The sequence below is a fragment of the Aythya ferina genome, assembly GCF_964211825.1.
Source record: "Aythya ferina genome assembly, chromosome: 1".
Taxonomy (NCBI): domain Eukaryota; kingdom Metazoa; phylum Chordata; class Aves; order Anseriformes; family Anatidae; genus Aythya; species Aythya ferina.
This window is the reverse complement of record NC_140296.1, coordinates 186,433,670-186,448,020: the sequence shown is the minus strand read 5'-3', so window position 1 is coordinate 186,448,020 and position 14,351 is coordinate 186,433,670. Positions and strand designations below refer to the sequence as shown.

General features: G+C 34.3%; 1 protein-coding gene across 3 annotated transcripts in view; it reads right to left on the bottom strand.

Moving 5' to 3' along the window:
* Nucleotides 1-14,351, bottom strand: part of LOC311429858 (uncharacterized protein) — a 184,454-nt gene that overhangs the window by 82,659 nt on the left and 87,444 nt on the right. The window contains exon 5 of one of the 3 annotated variants that reach the window (XM_084506100.1): nt 13,909-14,027. The exons of the other annotated variants lie outside the window; for them this stretch is intronic. Coding sequence (XP_084362226.1) covers nt 14,011-14,027 — 17 coding nt within the window. The 3' untranslated portion in view covers nt 13,909-14,010. Of the gene's footprint in view, nt 1-13,908; nt 14,028-14,351 lie in introns of those variants that run through there. 3 annotated transcript variants of the gene reach the window in all.

The window sequence follows — 14,351 nt, the reverse complement described above, 5'->3', positions numbered from 1 at the left end:
CGTGCCTGGTGGAGACCATTATCGCCTAGCTAACGGCTGTCATTAAGGAGGTGTTCGTATGGGCTGGGGGAACGCTCTGCCTTTCCTGCTCGCCCTGCCTGCGCTAACTGCCGTGCCACTCCCTTCTGACGCGCCACGCCCTGTTTGCCCGCCCTGGTCGCTCGCGCTCCCTAGGGGCTGCTTTTGAACGGCTGGGGAGGGGGCGCTGCTGGCTCCGCCTTCGCCTCGTCAGCCTCCCTCACGAGGGCTGCCGGGTCCTAGCGGCTCCCTCAAGTAGTCTTGATGCCGGAAAAAGTAGCCCTGCCTGGCCCGATCCCCCGCTCCGCTGCAGAACGCGTCTGCCCCGGAGCCGATCGCCTCGGCAAATGGGAGCCGATCGCCTCGGCAAATGGGAGCCGATCGCCTCGGCAAATGCATATAACCACTCCAATCACAAGACATGGCAAATAAAATGTGTGCCACAAGAGAGATACGCAACCTCTGCAGGGAAAAAAAAAAAAAATAGACTGTAATAGATAACTAGTTAGTATCTATTTGTTTGAGATAAAATGGATGATATTTTAGTTTGAACAACATTCATAAAACTATTTAAATTGTGTCACAGTTTCCAGAATACTAAGAACCCCTTGTATAACAATTTTTCAAATAAAACAAAACAGTAACATGCTTAGTAAATTTAAAATTGATCTGAAAGTTCAGGAGAAAGATAACAATCTCTACAGGAGTAATCGTTTCTTGACTTTTCATATCTAAACAACATAGACACCTGGAGGAGGTATTTTTGCTATTGATTTTTAAAGATTTTTGGTTGGTCGTTTTTTATCTTTTGATTTAGAGAATAACACTTTCCACATGTCAAATTAATGAATATAAAATCACACGAGGATTTTTCCTATCTTGTTCTCTTTTCCTGTTTTTGCATCTCAGATAGAATCTCAGATACACAGCTGGAAATTGTATGCTGCAGATTAGTCTCCAAAAAAATAAGCAGTGCAATGTAGGCATCTTTGGCTGAATTCCTATACAGCGTCAGAGCAGTGTTAGAAATTATATTCTTCAACTGCCAGCTGTTCTTTGTATGGACAGACCCCCACCACACTGACTCTGCCCAACGCTGCCTGAAAAATAACCTTCTGTGCAATAATGTCTGCACAGATATATTGACAATCAGGAAAAAAATGGCTTCACATGATAGTATTACCAGCTTGAAAGAAACATCTACTCTAAAATGCCATAAACTTGACAGCTTTATACCATCTGGCACCAAAAGCAATTAAATCTGATTCAATTTCTAAACTGTATCATTTGTATTTGGCTTTACAAGGAAAAATAAAACACTTTCTATAATGTCTAAAAAAAGCGGTCAAATCTTTTAAGTAAAGCACAGAAAGTTTTCTTTTTTTTTTTTTTTTTATTTTTTGGAGATAAGTATTCTACAATCTGTGAGATTTTTTCTTGGAGTAAAAGGAGTTCTGCAATGCACTATAATTATTGCTATTCTCTATATGTGCTAAAGTTGCTCTGACAGCTCTCGAATGGAAACATGACCTGCTGTTGGAAAGCATAAAAAATGTCCCAAACATTATTAATTGCAATATAATATTTTAGTGTAGTTAATTGGTTAATTTTAGTTTTCCAGACTATTTGACAGAAATCAGAGAGACTAAACAGAATTTAGAGTCTAGAACAAGCATTTCTAGGAATTTTTGAAGACTGCAACAGATAAAATTGATGCTGCTTGTATGCCCTTAGTTTGAAACCAACCATTGATTTGTATGCTCTCATCATTACCATCAATACTGCAGCAGCTGAATGAGATTTTAAAGGGGAAGTTCTTCCTCTTAGGCAGGACATCTCAATATCTTCACAGTTCATCCATAGCTCTAATCAGTATGATTCACATTGCTGTGATTCACATATGTAGCCAGAGTCAAAGCAGAAATTCATATTCTTTTTGCTCATCTATAAAAAGCCTCTAATATTTAATGTCAGAAATGATTACAGGAAAGTAAGGAGTAGTTTTGTTTTTTGGTGTTGTTGTTCTTGTTGACTGTGATTTTGTTGTAGTTTCCTCTGATATTTCAAAACAAAGATGATATGTGATTATTGGATTTTGGAACAACACATATCACTTTTTTCTGTAGGGATTTGTATTTGAAATGTGGTAGTTCACTGCACTGAACACTTTAAACAGCTTCTCATAACTGAAAATATGTCACTTGTACTTTCTTGATACCGTATGTTGAGTTCTTCACGAAGTCTTTCTGCAACCTAGGAATGGACAAGTTGAACTATTATGCTTGTAATTCTTGACTTGTGACTTCTATGTGGCTGAAGTGCAAAGTCACTGTCTCTACACTTTTAACTGTGGAAAGTTCTTTTTAAGATTGACTTAAAATGTGTAAATTATAGGAAGAAAGTGCTGAAAGGGTTGTAGCATCTGTCTTGTGTCGGTACTACAGGTGTAGCATGATCCTGCTTCAGTTGAATCTTTCTCTTCAGATTTTTTTCTCATTTATCTACTAATATTCCTTCTTTTCAGAAATTCCAATGAGGATTAAAATCAAACTCCAACACAGAATGTATGTTTTGAATGCTGAAAAGAAATTAGATATGTATAGAACAATAAATTCTTTAATACATACTACATATCACACAATCTGTTGCAATGAGACAAATATATTAACTGGAAGAATAAATTCTCCCAGCTCTCCCAGCTTTTGTCACTAGCGTCAGCGAAGTGTGCTCAGATTAAAACAACAACAGAAACAAAAGCTGGTGTCTAATTTATCCATTCTGCATCTTTCTCTAATGATAACAGAGATACAAGCTTCTATTTACTGTATCATACTCTATCCAGTCAAAGGTAGCCTAATCTAAATTATGTGCATAAACCCTTATGTTTCTGTGAGGTGATCCCAGCAACCTTTGCAGTAGCTACTCTGGAGCTATTCAAATGGCAAACTAAGGTATCACTTGGACCAACGCAGATATTATTGAGGCATCACAAAGATTACAGACAAGTGTACAGTTCATCCTGTCTAACGTCCAGTTGATGGAAAGAGCACGTAATTCTAAGGAGTGATCTGCTTCATCTGCAAGTAGGCAGATATACCCTAGAACCCATTTTTTCCTCCTGAACCTTAAAAGGTTAGAGATTTTGGGAGGTCTGAGTTGGGTCACATAGATCATAGAATATCTGAGTTGGAAGGGACCCCCAAGGATAATTGAGTCCAACTCCTGAATCCTCCCTATCTTCCTGTAGGAAGTACATTTATATTAACATTCTTTCAGGCTGCTTGGAGCCAGCTAGTCCCAGATCCAAAACACTGAAGAAGGTGTGCTGAGTGGGCCTTCTAAAACAGCCAGATGGCTTTGGTACAAATTAGCAAATCTCACCAAAATGTGACAACTGAATATTTCTGTTCTAGGTGCCATGGAAATGTATACAAGGAAGTACAGTTCTACTGGAATTGTCTATCAAATGCAATTGTTAATCATGTTAAATAATACCAGAAGAAAGGAAAGGGAGTCAGTCCTATAAATTAATCATCTGTAACCTTCTTTAAGATTATTGTAAATGCTACACTTTATTTCTCCAAATTAGAGCTGAGTTAAAATAAGAGGCAAGACACTCAGAGATTCCAAGGTCACACAAGCAACTCTTCCTGCCATTTAATGCCTATTATGTTAATTCAGCAATGTTTGTTTTATTTTGTTTTATCCTGTTATCAGCACAGTGAATGTGTTCCATTCAAAACTGTTACTATAGGAACACTATGGTAACATTAAAATTTTTCTTTTCTTTTGGATAAAAATATCAGAAAATTGATGGATAAGTTGTTTGGTTAGAACAATAGGGCATTTGATATTTAATCCACTAGCACTTAATAAGAAGTATTCCAAGTAATGGCACAGCACTATTATCATATCACTTAGTAAAATGGCAGCAAATTATTGTATTATTCACATCTCGTTGGGTCCATGCTATTATCACAGAGATGCCTTTAAAGATGACATTTAACATACTCGTTTTACACAGTAAAGTGGTTAAAAGCACATTCAAATTTTAAAATGTTTCTGATCTCTTGACAGCTCACCGAAGCATTCTGTGGGCCCCCCTGCCTCTCCAGTTGTTAACTACAGCTCTAAAACTTCTTATAATTATGAACATTGCAGTCACACTAAATTAGACTGACAGATGAAATACTGATTACTAAGGACTTATTAAGGACTACTTTGCAACCAATTATGCTGACATTTGACTTGATTTGACAGTTGAATTGAGTGGAAGATTCCTCCAAAACAGTAGAGAAGAATTTAATTTATATCCTCATCATTTTAAGATAATTGTTTGGGGCAGATTCATTAATATACCACTACAAAATTTATTTTTATCTCATCTTGGAGCACCTATGATTTAAGTGATAGACAAATCATAAAAGCATGGGGTCTTAAACGCATTCATTCTCTCATATTTTGAGATTTGGTGACTGCTACCATGGGGTGTCTGACAAAAGTAAATAAATAAATAAAATAAAATAAATATTTACTGCCAGCTTCCAGGAATTTTCACTGACCATCAAATTCAGCAAAATAAAAATATATTTTCAAGTCATTAAATATTTTTCCTTTAAAATGATCAAAATCATTAAATAAGATTACACCTAATTTTCAGTGTTGTAACTTTGTCGCACCATTACATGCAAATTCACTGTCATTATATTGTTTCCCAGTAACTTCTAAAATGTTTCTGCAATTTAGTGAATTTCACCTGGAAATTCTCTGAAACGCCTACTCCATCTTTTTTAAATGTGCAAATAGGAATTAACAGAAAAATATTACCCCTTACTTTAAACTCAACAGGTATAATTTATAAATTATAATTTATAATCAGGAACAAAGTTTGCTTTAGCAGAATAGTGACAAATACTGATTCCCAAGAAACCTTCTCTGAAAGACGTGAACTGGCACAAACATGGGAAATGAAGAGAGGAATTTTCCTCAGTCAAATATGTTATGCCAACTAACTGAAGACAAAAGCATAAAGCAGATCTTTTCAGCCACCAAAGATTTAAGACAGATTATCAAAGCATTTTTGAGTCTGTTCTAGGATGCAAGAAACTTCACCAATCTGTCACAAAGTCATAAATCAATGGCAAATAAATTAGGTAGTGTTTGCCTATTTTTATTTTCAGTTGTTGCCTTTTGCACTGTGCAAAATTACGCAGAGAAAAGAAGTTGAGTAGATTCAAAAACAAACAAACAAAGAATGATTCTGCTCCATGTAAGGTACCGATTCCATGCATGCTTCCTTGACCAACCAAAATGAATGAGAATTGGTATCATTGACACAATAAATGAAAATAAAAGAGTCCAGAGTTTGTATTAGATAGTTAATATTCTTCAGTTTTAAATATAATTGGTTTTATAGGAGTTGTTGCTATTTCCTGAAGTTAGGTAAGACACAAATATCAAGATGACAAGGTTTTCTCATAGGATTTCATTTCAGTTCTTTCATTTCTTGTCTCAGAAATCCAATAAACGGAAATAAATCTTCTTTAATACCAAAAATACCAATATTTTTTCCAAAATACTTGGCTTGGCTATATGATTCTAACCAGTTAAACTCTTTCACGGAACAGAATAGGCCAAGGAGGCTGATCCACAATCTAAATTCTGGGAAGAAAAAAAAAATGTTTTACACAGATTAATGTGAGACATCATCAGCATTACCGCTTGTGTACCGCTTGTGTGTGTAACACACACACAAAATGTGGATTCTGAATCTATTATTCCAGCACCTTTCTGAAAATGGGGTGGGAAAGGATGAATGGGTGTTGACTGAAAGTGATTGCTTCAAATTAATTATATTGAGTGAAAATAAAGTTTCTGGAGTAGGCTAAAAAGTATTTTATCTGCCAGCATCTAAGTGAAAAAAATTATGTGTTTTTCCTGCCATAGTAAATTTCGTCATTCACACAGCAGAATCACAGCACAATAGGATATTTTTTCATTTACTTCTTATTCTAAGCAACCAGTTCTCTTCTTTGGAACACAGGGTAATATATTATCACATATATATAAAAAAAAAATCTTACCTAGAATTTCTGAAGTAACAAGCTGAAGGGTGTCAGACCATGCCAAGATGAGGATTTTCCTCTGTGCATCCTGAATAGCATTCCATACCAAATCTACTATGCTATTTTAATGTTTGTTATGACTTAAGTCTTGCTTTCTTTAATGGTTCCACTGTATATCATAACATCAACTATACTGCACCATTTTATAAACTATGGTCCAAGAAACACTCAGTATTCATAAGACATGAATGATCATTCATAAGACAATAAGGTGGTCCATGAAATATTATTCTGTGAAATCTGTTGTGTTGTTGTTCTTTTAATGAAAGAAAATAAAACATAGGCACACATTATCATAAACACAAGCAAATAAACAATTGAAATAATTAAAATAAATAAATAAAATAAATAAATAGCCCAACTTTATGGATAAATAAAATTTATCATAATGTTTATCTGAGGGTGAAAATCTTTCTATTAATACTTCACAACATGGTCCTTTAATTAAATAGTGAACCAAAACATCTATTCTGCACTAGATGTTGGAAACTAAATTATATGATTGTAACAGAGGAAGTTAAACTTATCATATAATACTAAAATTTGGGTATAAATACTTGTAAGGACTCTCAGCATTTATGGTTTTTTTTTTCTTTCTTTCTTTCTTAAATATATTTTTTCTATAAAGGACACAAAGTACGGCTCAGACCAGATCTCATTCAAACTTACAGTACAACAATGCTGCTTACCCAGGCACTACCGATTAAAACAACATATAAAAATATGTGGAATGCAAAATCCATCTTGGATTAAGTAAAAGAACATATACAATGTGGATTGGGTGGATAGAGGACAGACACATTATGTGAAGACATAAGAGTCCAAGATAATTGATCATCAGTCTGCTATAGTAAAGTGAAATTGTTGTTTTAAAGCTTAGCAATAACTGTTGCAGCTACATAATACAGCTGCCCATCTTTGTGGAATAAGCTCTGCATTGAGCCTTTCCAGTAGCCATTTTGAAATTAAAGCATTACAACATAATTTTAAATTTTTCAGAGAAGACTCCAAGACACAATGTATACATGTGCAGCTGTCACACCAGGATAGCTGAAAGCAACTCAATTTTCAAAATACAAAAACTGTGAATAAATATTTCAGCATCCAACAACAACGAAGTTTAAAATAAGATGTTATTTTGTGGGGAGGGGAGAGGGAATGAAAAAAAGGTTAATTTTGCCAAAAAAAAAAAAGTGAAAATATACTTCTGATCATTGCTTACAGTAAATAGCACCATACTCCACAAACCAATTCAAGTACATAGAACTTCTTCTGTAATAGGGTGATGCTGAGTCTGAACAAAAGATTCAGGAAATAACATGTTAATAATTATTATTGTTAAATAGGCTTGCTAATATTTATTTAGCATACCTGAATTCATATTTAGCTTACACAAACACAGTCAAAGCCAGACAGCTCTAGATTCATATTCGCTTTCTGTTCTACTAAATTTAAGACATCCAAGTCCTTCATCTTCCAAGTCCCATTAAAAATAATAAATAATAATAATAATAATAATTCACTTCTAATCATGGGAATTAAATTACTCATATGTATAAGTATGCACAGGATAACTCCTAGAACAAACTAGAACAAATTCTTTTAAATATTGACACATAAATCCATGTTTTCCACTGTCACTCAAGCTGCATGTGCCATATTTTATGAAGGAACAAGCCAGCTTTAGATGAATCTATTTCAACAACTATTTCCAAACCCAGGTGTACATAGCTGGTATTGTAGATTCAAAACCTCAAAATAGTTCTGTAAATGTAGGTTTCTATGGGAGGTGCTGTGACAATTGCTTTCCATTGACAGCATGGAAAACCAGATTTGACAACCCTGGATAGATAGCAGACTGGATGAATCATTGATTTCTTGATCCTGAAGGTCCATCAGAAGCACATCAGCTAAAATAAAGTAACAACTGAAAGTGCACAGAGTAAAACTGTTTGGTTACAAGTTAAGATTGTCAGCCACCCTGGGATAAGGACAGTGGAATATCACTGATTTTCATTTACAAACCGACAATTTTTCTTTATCATTGATTAAATGTGATTTGATCAAAAGGTCATAAAAGTTTTCCAGTGAGGTCTTAATGTATTTCTTTTATTATTAATGGCTCTTGATGAACTGTTACTTAATGAGGCTATGTCTTTACATCTCAAAGATTTGTGTTTTTGTAAGAAACCTACAAAAATTGTACTTATTCTTCTTCAATTTCAAATCAGAAAGTTCTCTGTTTTCTTATTGCTTTTTCTTTCTCTACTTAAATACCAGTGTATTTGGTGGCACAGGTGAGAATAATTGGTCTGGAAAGGAAAGAGAGCCTGTGAATGGAGAAGTTCAAAATTACATATAAAAGCTTTTTGCAGATTGTTTAAGGCACAATAACAATTTATTTTCCAAACCTCACCAATGGGGCTTAGGAAAAAAAAAAAAAAAAAAAAAAAAAAAAAAAAAAAAAAAAACACTTCCAATTAATAATTTAACTAAGTATTTTAGGAGTTCTTCAGGGAGAATAAGCAATAATTAAAAGATTAGAAGTACAAATTTTATTTGCTCTTCACAAACACTGGAAGGGAAAATTCAGGCTAAAAAGGTTATCAAAATGTGCAATGTAAAAAAAGCAGTACGGATCCTTTAAAAGGAGTAAGAATGAATATGTAGTGACTTAGGACTACAAAGATGATTAAGGGATTGCGTGTTCTACCTTATGAGGTGAGGCTGAGATAGATGAAATTGTTCAACCTACAGAAAAGAGGGCTCAGGGTAGAATCTTATCCATATGTACAAAGGAGGACCATAAAAAAGACAGAGATTAACTCTTCCCAGTTGACCAGTGAGAGAACAATGGACAATAGGCACAAGCTGCAATACAGGAAATTCTACTTAAATGCATTTTTTACATTTTTTGGTTGCTTGTTTGTTTTTATGGTAAGGGTGATCAAAAACTGGAGCAGATTACCCAAAGAGCTTGTGGAGTCTCCATCCTTGGAGATCTTGAAAACCCAACTGATCAACCTGCTCTACATGTAGGTGAACCTGTTTTAAGGATTCTACTAACCTTGAGTGGGTGTTTATCAGAGCTGGAAAACTTGCCACGTGTTGAAGAGAACATAAAGAATAGTGGGATCAAATCTATTTTGCAGACAGAGAGAACTAGATCCACAAAGGTACACGGGTGCCTAACATCCAGGCATTTTAAGTAGATACTAAAATTTAGTTCACTGAATATCTGTTATTACTCCTCTGACTGTGGTAAGACTTTTGTTCAGCTGCATGCAGCATCTAACACCTCTGAGACACCTGGCTTTTCCAATACACTGGCAATATGGTAGTTCCTACAAGTAGTTTCTACTGAGTCCCTCTGAACTAACAGTTGGAGCCTGCTTGCAATATGTTAGATCATCTCCAGTTGTACTTCATGGCCACTTTTGAGCATGGCAGCCAAGTATACAGCTAATAACCACTAAGTACAGCAAGGTGGAGGCACCTAGCATATGAAAAGTCATGTACATGTAGGCATAAAAATTCAGTGGTCTTAATTTGTGAGTGAAATCTAAAACATTTTATGGATTCATGTGCAAAGTAAGCATCTAAATGTTTTGTAGATCTGTGCTCAAGCTCTCTAATGCAAGGAATATTTCCTGAATGGTTTTAGAGCATCTTTCAGTAAGGCTCTGCCTTAACTAAGGCTCTTGTTTCTACTGTTGTATAAATGTTACATAACTGGAAAAAGAACTCAATAATTTCAGCTATAAACTCTTAGACAAAAATAAATAAATAAATAAACAAATAAATAAAATTAAAATAAAGTAATAAAATAAAGTAAAATAAAATAAAATAAAATAAATCTGGTTAGTTTTAACCAGATTTCAAGGAACATAGACTATTCTATGCCCCCAAAATAATCTTTTGATCCCACAGGAGAAAAAACTGTTGAAAGACATGCAAGTGGTAGAAATTCATAGGCTAAAGGAAGTTTATCATTGAGATAAGTGAAGAATGTCCCAATCACTTCAAAATTTATTGCATCATGTGCAAATATCTATTTGTCTTGTGGAAGTCAGTCTTAAAGAGAAAGTGGATAAATTATGAAGAATGATCACCTTCTAGCTGGTATGAAATGCTTAATCTTCTTTCTGTTGTCACTATATTTGGTAGTGCATCAAGCTGTAGATGACAAATTAGCTATACCTTAGGATGCATTGGTTACATATCAGTCTATTCAAAGAAGACACAAAAAAAAAAAAAAAAAAAAAAAAAAAGCAAAGAAGAAAAAAAAAAGCATTTGCAATTTTCTCTAAAATGAATACAATCAAATAGTTAGTATAAGGGAAAAAAAATCTTTTTGAATTGTAAATGTTGAATGAATAATAGTCTTCCTTGCTGTAGTATCTGGAAACTTATCAATATTCTGACTTTTTATTCCTTGTATTTCTCCAGGTCTTGTGCTACAATCCTACAATCAAATAAAAGAAGGATTACAGCAATTTTCATCTGTTGAAGCCCACTATCTCTGCTGAATCAGCTAAATCACTTCCCCAAAGATGTACAGTCTTTATAAGTAACTCCACATACAGAACCTTTTTCTACATGATTGGTTTAGCTTTGAAAAGGTGTAGGACTTTCCCCCACTGAGAAAGATATCCTTTGATACTAGCAAGTACTCAGCAATTGCACAGAATGAAGGGTGCACATTAATCAGTATAGCCAATTAAGTTTTTCCAGAAACAAATTTAAACATTTTGACTAAGGTCAAACTTCTATTAAGCAGTTTACTGGGCATATTGCCACTTTCTTGTAATTGAAAAACAAACAAACAAACAAAATTCCATTTACATAGGAAAATTCTTAATTCGATGTTATGCATCCACAGCTGTCCTCTTTAGAGGACAGAGTTTACCACAGGCCAGCAGAAGGAGAGAGAGAATTTCACTGAAGCTTTTTGTTAAAACACTGTAGAGCAAAGCACTCAACGCAGAGAGCTGCATATCTGGCATTTCCTTGACAGAGCCTGCAACACAAATAACCCAGCTAGTACAGGCTGAGTGGCAGGGAGATATCTTTTTAACCTCATCTGCCATTTTAGTCAGATGCAAAAGCCACACTGAAAACTGACAAATGCAATGTACATTTGGTCTACATGTCATATCCCACATTCCATCAGAAGCGTCTCTATGGAGTTGTCTCACTTAAGTGATGGGTTGCTTATTTGGTAATGGGCACTGGTGTGTCCTTATATATATCATCACTGAATATTGCAAAACTAATGTATCCATTTGGTGTTTGCTGATCATATTATTGCAGTGGCTAGCAATTTTAAAGGTAAACATGATTTAGACATTTTTAATACAAAAATAAAGATATTTTTTCCAACATGCTCAGTATTTTCCTTTCCAGACACCATCTCTATGTACTCTTCTGAAAAAAAAATAAAATTAAAATTAAATCACCAGTACTATCCCCAAAACAAGATGTGGTTTTGCTATTTTGAAATTACCTATGTTTGAGACCAGTATTTTGTGCCAGCATAAACTCATGTTTTTGCAATATATTATATGAAAAAAATCAATAAATCTGAACTAGGTAGAACATGTTGTGTTACTGTTTGACATTGCAAGGGGAACTCTAATTCTAGATGAAGGAGGAAGAAAATAACCACACTTCTCATCTTTCAGTTCTTGGTACTTCACAGTGGATAGAATAATCATTCATGCAGTCCTGAACACCTGCTTCAGTAATAGTTGTTCCTTCCACTTTCCACATGCTTGCACAAGGGAGTACACTAACTATAGAAAGCTGCTTTTTGACTACGGAAGCAAATGTCTGATGTATTTAGTCTGAAAGAGTAAGCAAAGAATATGGCCTTACCACATTTCTGTATAAAATCCACAAAATCACAACTGCCTAGCTCTTTAATAGGTGCACAAATTAACTGTGTGTACACTCAAGCCTCAGAAAGAAAAACATTTATGATGAGATGATGATAAGATCAAAAAGATAAGTTAAAGTGATAGTTTGTCAGATTAATAAATATTTTTATTCATTTTCAGATGCATTAATCATCCACTGATGTACAAAAGTATAGTGTGTTTTTTTTTCCTTTAAGGCCAAGTAACTTAGGAGACATATTCAATTACGTTAAAAGGTATGTACATGATTTTGCAACTACATTCACATATTCAGTCTCTGAGCATGCAAACAACACAAACTTTGAAGAAACAGATTGCCATCACTCTCATAAAGCAGAACGCTACCACCTTCTTTTTCTTGGTTCAGTGAACTATTGAGTTTTTTTAAGTTATTGCACAGAAAATTTAGACTGTTCAGGAAGAGACAAATGCTGTCTCTTCACACACAAGTTAACAGGATGTGTCCTTTCTGCATGGTATTTATCTAATCTGGTATAAGATTTATATTTTAGAAAAACTTATTCAAGGAAAGATAGTAGGAGTGATCATTTCTACATCTTTTTGATAGATTTTTAATCCTTTCTGAAATAACTACTTTAATGATCTCTTCTTTGAAGATTTTAACTTGATTAAACTGAATCCAAAAACACTACACTTAAATTGGATTTTCTATGTAGGCTATATAAAATCAATACTGATTTGTTCAGATACATTACTATCCAATAAGTGCTATGCAATTTAATTTTTGTGTTTTATATAAGCCAAAGTCTTTAATTCAGCTTTAAAATAATTAGATGACTGTTCTATTTGATGGCTTATGTTACCTGAACAAAATGGTAAGACAAAATGTGGCATTAGTCTTTATGTTCTTGATGATTTAAAATATTTCTATCGTTAGCTCTCAGAAGTATAGCTAGGTATATATACCTAAATAGCTAGGAGAATAAATTGCAGGTCCTCGAGCTCACAAACAGATAGAAAATTAGCAACTAAATGTCCTGTTTGGTGATGCTCAAGTTGGAATTTGGGAAAGAACAGAAATGTTTGGGGGTGCTGTGTTTTTCATCTGGTAAGCTTATTCAAAAAAAAAGAAAGCTTGTTGTATTAGTAATCGGAGTACCAACCTCTCCATGAGAAAGTATAAATGTTCCACAATGGAAACTTATGTAATGAAGGCAATAATTTCTTCTAAGCCTGGAAAGTTCTCATGAATTTCATCTGTAAATTAAACTAGTACCAAACTTGGCTTCTGAAGTATGCTGCCAGACAAAAAAAAAAAAAAAAAAAAATCAGACGCCAGTATTATGGACAGTTTACAAACAGTTTCAATTTGCAGTGGGTTGGAACCAGAAGTAAGAGAAGACAATCAGAACTGCCAAAAATGTGAACAGTCTTACTGAAGCAGGATTTGGGGCCATATTGTTCCCAGTTATTGCCTGGCACATTTTCAGCTGCTGATATGATTTATCATGCTTTTCTCTCTGTGCATCAGAGTGAGGAATGGCACACTGTTTTCACTCATCACCAATTCCTCTCAAATTATAAATGCACAGGATTCAATAGACTCTGATCTTCTACAGCATAATGTAAACAATGCTTTAAACCATGCTAGCTCTTATTAAACCCTGGTACATTTCTCAAGATTTAAGTCACGCCCCATTACAACACCATATCTTTAGTTGCTTATAAATTTACCAGTCTTTAACCACTGAATTGGAAAAATTCCCTTATGAGTGTCTGTTTCAGGATAGAAATGTATCTCTTGAAATTTCATAACAGTACTTCAGATATTTCTTAAAGGAAAATAATATATTATTTTACCTATACTAAAAACGTTGCTAAACAGGGTCTTTCTGTAGCTGAGGGTTTGAATCTTTGGCAAAGAAAGTCTTCTCCTGTCCCCTTGTGTCTTCTCATGTTTCCATGAAAAATTGCCTTTTGCCTGAGCTTCAACACTGAGAACAGCCTAGAAGATGTTGAGATGTTGGAGATGTAGGACTAACAAGAAAGCAAGCGGCTGAGATCAAATGAGTAGTCCAGGGTGTGGAAAGTGGAAGGAAAAAAAATATATATATATATAAATTTTATAAATATATAAACTTTATAAATTTTTATATAATAAAAATTATATATATATATAATATTTTTTATAAATTTATATATATATAAATCAGGAGGGCAAATAGGAAAAATAAGATGAAAAATTTGGACATGAAAAGAAAGTAATTGGAAATTGATAGAGGATTCCATTGCTGTGATGGAGTGACAGGGAAGGGGAAGAAGACATTTG